This window comes from Pterocles gutturalis, unplaced genomic scaffold (assembly GCF_000699245.1).
Source record: "Pterocles gutturalis isolate BGI_N339 unplaced genomic scaffold, ASM69924v1 scaffold889, whole genome shotgun sequence".
In the NCBI taxonomy this organism is placed as follows: Eukaryota; Metazoa; Chordata; class Aves; order Pterocliformes; family Pteroclidae; genus Pterocles; species Pterocles gutturalis.
In genome coordinates, this window is record NW_010130197.1 from 1 (window position 1) to 8,603 (window position 8,603).

At 45.9% G+C, this 8,603-nt stretch overlaps 1 protein-coding gene across 1 annotated transcript; it reads left to right on the plus strand.

Annotated features, from left to right (window-relative positions):
- Positions 1 to 650: 650 nt before the first annotated feature.
- On the plus strand, positions 651 to 8,403 carry DHX33 (DEAH (Asp-Glu-Ala-His) box polypeptide 33). Its single transcript, XM_010080115.1, has 11 exons — positions 651 to 809; positions 1,523 to 1,750; positions 2,220 to 2,390; positions 2,783 to 2,968; positions 3,688 to 3,799; positions 4,184 to 4,343; positions 4,750 to 4,838; positions 5,392 to 5,519; positions 6,104 to 6,307; positions 7,116 to 7,202; positions 7,957 to 8,403. The coding sequence occupies exons 2-11, from the start codon at positions 1,592 to 1,594 to the stop codon at positions 8,263 to 8,265; spliced, it is 1,605 nt and encodes a 534-aa protein (XP_010078417.1). The 5' UTR covers positions 651 to 809; positions 1,523 to 1,591; the 3' UTR covers positions 8,266 to 8,403.
- The last annotated feature ends 200 nt before the right edge of the window (positions 8,404 to 8,603 follow it).

The following is an 8,603-nucleotide window of genomic DNA, read 5'->3' on the forward strand; positions in this document are numbered from 1 at the left end:
GGTAGCTTGGTTTTTATGGAGAAGGCAAAAGTACTTCCCTCTCCTTTCTGTTTTGCCATCTGTCTGGAGGTCAGTCAGCTTAAAGCCAAATGGTAAAACTCTGCTCTTCAGAAAAAATTGTCTCCTCAGCTACATTTTCAGGGTCATTCTCTAATTTTGTTATGCTTTCTTTGAGTCCAAACTAATAAGCTTTGTGTCTGACTTTCAGGAGCTGACGACATACAGCTTCCCACCTGGAAGCCTAAAGACTCAAGATATGTTAGAATTAAATGAAAACAACTTTGTATTTCACTCCTATAAGTGAACTATTTAAAGAAAAAAAAAAAAGGTCATGGTAGTTTTTTTGGCTGATAGGGGGGACTGCATTTATCAGCTTTCCTCTGCTTAATCCTGAGATTGACGTTAGTGCTTGCTAAATAGACAATATCTTATGGCACTTAAAATTTTGCAGCTGTGGAGTGAGGTTGGGTTCTGTCTCTGGCCTGCCGCTCCTCTATGGTGTGACTTTGGGCAAGTTGTCCCAACGCCTTCCTGTCTTCAGCCTCCCCGTCCTGAAATATGGTTAAGAGTTAATACAAAAAAATGAGTTGGGACCTTTGTTTTGAAGTTGCTATAAAAGGGAAACTCTATCACCTTGATGTTCCTTAGGAGAAACGGGCTCCGGGAAGACCACTCAGCTCCCTCAGTACCTCTACGAAGCAGGAATTGGCCGCCAAGGCATCATTGCTGTGACCCAGCCTCGCAGAGTTGCAGCTATATCCTTAGCTACCAGAGTCTCGGATGAGAAGAAGACAGAGCTGGGAAAACTGGTAGGTTGCTTTACAAAGTCCTTAAACAGTTGGATTAGTGCTGCAGTGCTGGTGGGGCTGTATCAGGGCTTAATGGGTAAGATAAAAAACAGCCACAGGGGTAATAGGCAGCCTTTGTTTAATAATATGCCTGAATGGGAAAAAAAGGCTTTTTACCTGTTTCTGTGGCTCTGGGGGTGCATGTTTGACTCTTGGTATTTTACTTCTTGATTATTATCTGTGTTCCTCTATTTGAAAAAATACTGGTTAATGAATAAAACAAAAAATACTGTGCTCTCTTCCATTGCTCCCTGCATCAAAAGTCACTGTTAAGAGGAGCAGAGTGCTGCATCTGTGCAGATCTGTGAATCTGTGGGAGAAAAGTGGAGGAGGAAAACTTTCCCCTATATAAAGTCTTCAGAGAGCACAGAGTAGTTTCTAGCAGGGGAGGAAGGAAAGGAAACCTGGAGCATTTGTGATGAACTTCTAGCTGGGAAAAAGACAATTGGGGTACAGTGTTGAGAGCATCCTTTGGGTGGATTATGAGCTTTGCAAGACTAACTGCTCCCAGACTGCAAATACACTGTTACGCTTTCCAGAGTCTCCTTGGAGTCCTGGTTGGCTCTGGCTGGTGCACTGGACAGAGTGCTTTGTAGTCCATCTTTGGGGTATGGTGGCCGTGAGAAATGCAAGTAACTTTGTGCTTCTCCTTTCTGTAATGATCACTTCTATAGGTTGGCTATACTGTACGCTTCGACGATCTCACATCTGATGAAACTAGAATCAAGTTTTTAACAGATGGAATGCTGCTTCGCGAAGCTATTGGGGACCCTATGCTGCGGAAGTACAGTGTTGTCATCCTGGATGAAGCCCACGAGAGGACAATCCATACTGATGTGCTCTTTGGAGTGGTGAAAGCTGCACAAAAGAAACGAAAGGAATTGGGCAAACTGCCTCTAAAAGTATGTGCACCTAGGGCAGCAGCGAGGGGCAGGGATAGGGCTGGGGGTCTGGAGGACCATGAGTATCTCCTGGGGTTTTCCAGCATATCTGAAATTTCAACCTTGACTGTTTTCCTAAAAAGCCCTTTCAAATCTGAATAGTTAAGGGTAGCCAACTTCAGATGTGTGGGTCTGATACAACACATCTGAACAAGGTTTCTGGTCACCTTCATGTTGCCTTTTTTTATAAGAGCCCCTTGGGTGTGAGCTAGAGAACAGACACATTGTTTGGGGAGGTTTTGGTACTGGTGCTGAGAGCACCCTGGATACAGGAGCCCTTTGTCTGATGTGACAGATGTATGACATGGTCACACTGGGGAAGGAGGTTCCACATGTGTGTTGGGTGCACATACTTTTGGCTAGTCCTGACTGGGGAGCGTCCTGCTGGGTCCAAACTGCAGCACTAACCCATCTTGTGCTCATATTGAAGGTGATCGTCATGTCAGCTACAATGGATGTCGACCAGTTTTCCCAGTACTTCAATGGAGCTCCTGTTCTCTATTTGGAAGGCAGGCAGCATCCCATTCAGATCTTTTACACCAAACAGCCTCAGAGTGATTACCTCCAAGCAGCGCTGGTGTCAGTCTTCCAGATCCACCAGGTATGGCACTCTCATTGGGTTTGCACCTCTACGGGGATTGTTGATTTGCGGGCTCACAGGTTGCTGTGGCGGAAGCGATGGCTTAAGCTTGCCACTGCCAAGTCAGAGATGTTCCGGAGGCGCTCCACTGCATCCTCTGGGAAAAGTGGATAGTTGGGGAGCATGCTGGGTTAGTGAGTTGGATGATTCCTCCATCCTGTTAAGATTCAATCCTCTGGTGAATCCATTGGGAACTTCAGGCTGTTGCCTGCCTTGCGCTGCATATGTGCCTTTTCTTTCTTCCTCACCTGCTTTGCTGACTTGCTGTCAGTACAGGAACTCATTACAATCTCATTTCTCCCTCTCTGTCCAAACCATCTTAACCTCTCGCTTGCTTTTTCCTTGGGCTCCAGGAAGCACCCTCTTCTCAGGACATCCTGGTGTTTCTGACTGGTCAGGAAGAAATAGAAGCAATGACCAAAACCTGTCGAGACATTGCCAAGCATCTCCCTGATGGCTGCCCGCAGATGGTGGTGATGCCCCTTTATGCTTCTCTGCCCTACTCTCAACAACTCCGTGTCTTTCAGGCTGCCCCCAAGGTGAGGCAATATAGTGGGTGAACAGGATCAGTTTGTTTGCTTGCAAGAGTGTTTGGAAGAACCAAGTGGAATTTTAGGGGTTAAAGCAGTCTGTAGTGATAGTAACAGTCTCCACTGTCCACTGACTTCTAGCCTGAATGGTTCCAGTGTGATATAACGCAATGCAACTGGGATGGCATTAACAGATGGCTACAATAAGTCATCTGGGATCATAAAAAGAAGGAAGGATTAGGGGAAGTGAAAAGGACAGAGAAATGGAAATTTGACACATTTCATGGGAATTTTATGTCACAAAAAAAGCTACAGAAGTTGATGGGTCAAGTACTAAGAAAGCTAAAAACCTGGGAATATTGGCAGGGCCATAAGAAAAGGAAATTGTGCTGCATCAGGCCCTTTTGTACCTATTCAGCAGATAACTAACAATTGAGATCTTCTGCTTGTGCCAGAAATGAAACCAAAATGGTTTAAAGATGTATTGATAACAGCTGTCCTGGGTGTTGTATTTTCTTGCAAGAAGTGTAAGCACATGTTTTAGAAGCTGATTAGGAACTATAGATTATCTTAATTTACGAGAGCTGGCATGGCAAGCATGGTATGTGGTCATCACGTGCTGCAGTGATATATAGGTTTGGCCTGTGCTGGCCAAAAGCAGCAATGTTTCTTCGTTGCAGCTAATCTGAGGTGGCTTTTGACTGGCTTTAGTTTGCTCTTCCTTATAGGGCTGTCGCAAAGTGATCCTCTCCACCAACATTGCAGAAACCTCCATCACCATAGCGGGAATAAAATACGTTGTGGACACAGGCATGGTCAAAGCGAAGAAGTACAGCCCTGGTGAGGAATTCTAAGGCATGATGCAGGGATTGTTTTCAGTTTTGTAGAAGTTATTTGAGGCAATGAGCCCCCCGAAGAGCTGATTCAAAACACTCTGTGCTGTCTAAATTAATGTCCTAGGTTTAGGTGTGGGTTTTGGTTGGGTTTTTTTTTTTTTTTTTTGAGTACCAGCGATGCAGGGGTAAAAATCTGTAGCATGAATCTTTTCGTCATGGACACAGTGTGTGATAGTTACCTTTGCTTGAGAGTGCTCAACCAAGTGAAGTCTGAGCAGTATTTGGATGGCAGACCCTGGGATTTTTTGTTGTTAATCCTACAAAGTTACGTTTCTCAAAGCTGTACGTTACACAGACATTGACTGAAGTGATGCTTTCCCATACACAGAAATTGGTCTGGAAGTGTTGGCAGTCCAGCGGGTGTCGAAGGCCCAGGCGTGGCAGCGCACAGGGAGAGCAGGGCGAGAGGACAGTGGGACCTGTTACCGGCTCTACACAGAGGATGAGTTCGAGAAGTTTGACAAAATGACAATACCTGAGATACAGAGGTGAGAAAAGAACCCTGATACCGTTACACTTCTTTTATGTGCAATAACAGATGGAGCTGTGTAAGGAACTTAACAGCAAAACTGGATCTAGGGTCTGACTGGTTGACTTTTAATCTCTACAGTTTATTTTTCTTAAACAAAAAAACTAGGAAGCATTTTCTCAGGGTAGACAGTTGGACTCTGCATCTCCAGACACGCATGGGCAATAGTCCTCTTGACTTTCCTGCAGATCTTGGACTCGCCTCCTGCTCTTTGTGGTTTAGGAAGTAAGGCTTCACCAGCCAGCATTGAACTAGTCTCTGTCAAGTTGCAGCACAGATCTGAGGACTCTTATCTCAGCTTATAGGCAAATAAAAGAAGAGAAAAAAAAAAAGAACAATCTCAGTTCTTTTTTCTGCTTATGCAGGTGTAACCTGGCCAGCGTGATGCTTCAGCTCCTGGCCCTGAGAATTCCTGATGTGCTCACCTTTGACTTCATGTCCAAGCCATCTCCTGGTAAGTGGTTACAAATGCAGTCTTGGAAAACAATGACAAATGAGTCACTGAGGAATTGCTTAAAAATTGTGTCTTCAGGTGTATGGAAGGTCAGAGGCACTGTCTCTCTACTGCATCTTCTGGTGGTGCAGAAGTCTCAGATTCATTCACTGCGCATGGCTTTTGCTCAGCCCCATCAGAGCAGCCGTGGTTATGGCAGCAAGCTGGGGAGCCCAGCTTCTAAACAGAGCAGGGAGCAGTTCTGAGTCATTAAGGACGTGAAGGTGGGCCTTTGCTGCCAAGGAAAGCCAGAGAGAATCTCACACGGCCCCTGCTCAAAGCTCAAGGTGGCAGCTTTAGTTTTGCCTCTGGTTTTGCTACATAAATTGGAAAAGGTGATCGTTCCACTGGATAGAGCAGGATAAACTGCAGTTTGGGGCACTAATTTCTCTAAACAGAAAGTACTTGTTCCTCTGGCCAGGGGAAGGAGGTAGTGATGGTACCAGCTGATCCTTCGCACCCCTGCTAGTGCCAGCAAGGAGACCTCACGACCTCAACGTCCTTGTTTTGACAGATGCTATTCAAGCAGCCATTGAGCAGCTGGACCTGCTGGGAGCTGTGGAACGAAAGGAAGATCAGCTTGTCCTAACTCCCCTGGGAAAGAAGATGGCAGCCTTTCCACTGGAACCGAAGTTCTCTAAAGTAAGAACTACAGAAAAATTAGCTCATGTTTATCTGTGTACTCTTCCCAGTACATTTCTGCCCATTGGCATTTCTCTTTTAAACTCCTTAAATGAGGTCTGGAATTTAGGGCAACTGCAGCTGTACAGGTATTTTTGCAGTACCTTAATGAAACACAGCATTATTTACAGCAGCTGTTCTGGTTTGCTTGTCATTTGTTGTTTAATTCAGGGAGATTTTTAAAAGATAATTTATTTCCTCTGGAACCTCTGAAGCTGAAACAAGGCTGATTTTCTTGCAATTTCCAGGACCACTGGTAGCACTGTTTAGCAGTTTCATGAAGTGTCTGGTGCTGTGGTTGATTTTCGTTGCTGTGTTTGTACTGTATATGAACTGGCCAGCCTCAGGAAAGAGCATGATGGTTGCTGTTAAAGGTGCTTGGTGGGCCCGTAAGAGGATTTAGAGTTGTCTCTAGGCCCAAATGTTTATGCAATTGTCCTAAAAAAATGCTGGGTAAAGTTCATGAGCTGACAGTGAGCAGAAAAGTCTACCTGTCTGAAGTGGATTTGGTTGGCCAAAAATCAGTTTTGTTCTGTGATTTGCAGACCATCCTCCTGTCCCCTAAGTTCCACTGTACAGAGGAGATCCTGACCATCGTATCGCTGCTGTCGGTGGACAGTGTCCTCTACAATCCCCCTGCCCGCCGGGATGAAGTGCAGTCTGTCAGGAAGAAATTTATCTCCAGTGAGGGAGATCATATTACCTTGCTCAACTTATACAGGGCCTTCAAAAATGTCAACGGCAACAAGGTAGGATGCTCTGAGGGTGCCAGTGCAGCCTGGGTTCATGGTGGTGAGGAGCTTTTTTGGCATACAGCAGAGTGACATCTGCATCCTTCATGGCTGAGGCAATATGCATTCTTCCAGAGCAATGAGAAGAGAGGCCTTGCTCATCCTTTACAATGGGGTAACTGGAGAAAGCTGTGCAAGAGCCGAAGGTTCCCCAAGAAAGCTGTAGCAAACCTGGTTATGAAAAGCTTCATGAGACCGGTTGTGTAATCAGAACCAGGTCTCTTCCTTCCCTGGTCCCAGCTGGAAACAGGAGGGAACGGGACAGTGTGGAGACTTGCTAATAAATACCTGGATGTGCTCTTTGGCAGGATTCATTGCAAAAATACTGAGCATATTCACAAGCAGATTTTGATTTATCCTACCCTATAAACTCCTCTGTTTGATTTGTAGATCTGTAGACACGTGTACTGCATTCCTTGCAGCATCTGTCAGTCTCGCATAATTTGTTTTCACCACAAAAATGGGGATAGCAAGAGCTGTTTTGCAAAAACATGTGGGATAGCAAGAGCTGTTTTGCAGCACTCAGTGACCTTGCAGAGCAATTCTGAGTGAGAAGAGAAGAACAACATGCCATTTCTTGGCACTGTGGAGGGAATGTAGACAGAGGGGAGTAATCAGAGGTAGAAGTACAATGAGTAAACGGGTTAGCACCTTTTCTCTGAGAAAGATTGTGTTTGGAGGGTTCTGCTTTTCATGGTATTCATAGACTGTTGTGCTTCTTGGATGAAGAAACGGCCCCTTCTAACTCCTGGTGTCTCTGCTGCAGGAATGGTGCAAAGAGAACTTTGTCAACAGCAGGAACATGATGCTTGTGTCGGATATCAGAGCTCAGCTCAGGGATATTTGTGTAAAGGTATCGTGTTGCCATACTATATTTCTCTGGTTTGCCTGTTTGTGTTTTTCTATTTGCCCCAAACTGCTTTTGCTGTGTACCAAGTCCCAGGAGTGAGAAAATGTGGTTTTGTTTTCAGTCTCTCATTAATAGTTAGGTAAAATTCCTGACTGTGCAGCTGCATCCCAAAATCTCAGAGCTGCAGGACTCAGTGGGTCGAGAAGAGGAGAAGAAAGAAGGGGAGCTCTGGAAAGGCTTCATGTGTAGAGGACAGGTTTTTCCTGAGTGATTTCACTGCTCTAGCATAGATGTGACTGTGCTGTGTGCACGGCTGAGTGATATCAGCCTCAGCAGCCTGTGCTGGCTGGCTTCTGCACAGAATCGGACTTTTAATTTACCAGCAGCTTTCACATCAGCTCTCTTCCTGACAGTCACAGAGCGTAAGGTGCAGCATGGGAGCTGCTGTTGAATTGCTTGCAGTCTGTACGTGACATGGGAGCCACCATTTGGCCCCTCTGTCCCGCTGTGCTAGTTGGCACTCCCACTCAGGAGAGTCTCAATCCATTTTGTGACTCATCTTTTGTTTGCTGTTAGTCTGGGTTAGCCTAACATCTACCTGAGCTGAATTCCTAGAGGTCCTTTAATATTTTGCATGCTAGCAGGATTTCTGACACAGTAGTGCCTGATCTCGGCAGCCCACTAAAACGGGGCCGTGTTTCCCCGTGAGGACGGACACGCATGCTTGCTTACTCCTGTCTCTCTCACTGCTGGACAGCTATCGATGCCAATCGAGTCCTCCCGCTTGGACACCGGAAACATCCGCCGCTGCCTGGCTCACAGCCTCTTCATGAACGCTGCAGAGCTGCAGCCAGATGGCACCTACAGCACCGTGGACACTCACCAGCTGGTGGCCATCCACCCCTCCTCCGTGCTCTTCCACTGCAAGCCGGCCTGCGTGGTTTACAATGCTCTGCTTCACACCAACAAGTGCTACATGCGCGACCTGTGCGTGGTGGATGCGGACTGGCTGTATGATGCAGCGCCTGATTATTTCCGCAGAAAGCTCCGAACAGCCAAGAACTGACCTGTGGGTCTGAGACCAGGTTCCAGGGTTTTTAGGCTTGCCCTAAAAGACTTATTTTTTGTTTTGTAATGAATGTATGGGAGGAATAGAGCTTTTGCCTTGCAAATCAGGTAAAAACCTTAGAGGAAAATGGCTTCTCCATGAAAGCCAGACCTCACAAGTCTCCATGGCTTAAAACAATCACCCTTTTTGACAGGTTATCTGTAAAAGGGGAACGTAGTATGTACTCTGTGTATGTGTGTGTGATAAATCTATACTGGGCAGGGGGAAGAGGAGCTGGTATCAAATTCCCATTTTTAACACTTAGTGAAATTTAACAGGCTTGTATATGAGGAGGT

What these genes read in the sequence shown, in the direction of transcription:
- DHX33 (XM_010080115.1), top strand. Translation starts at nt 1,592, where the DNA reads ATGCTGCTTCGCGAAGCTATTGGGGACCCTATGCTGCGGAAGTACAGT. An exon ending in AGCGAAGAAGTACAGCCCTG is followed by an intron (nt 3,800 to 4,183) that starts GTGAGGAATTCT and finishes TCCCATACACAG; the next exon opens with AAATTGGTCTGGAAGTGTTG. An exon ending in TGGAACCGAAGTTCTCTAAA is followed by an intron (nt 5,520 to 6,103) that starts GTAAGAACTACA and finishes TGTGATTTGCAG; the next exon opens with ACCATCCTCCTGTCCCCTAA.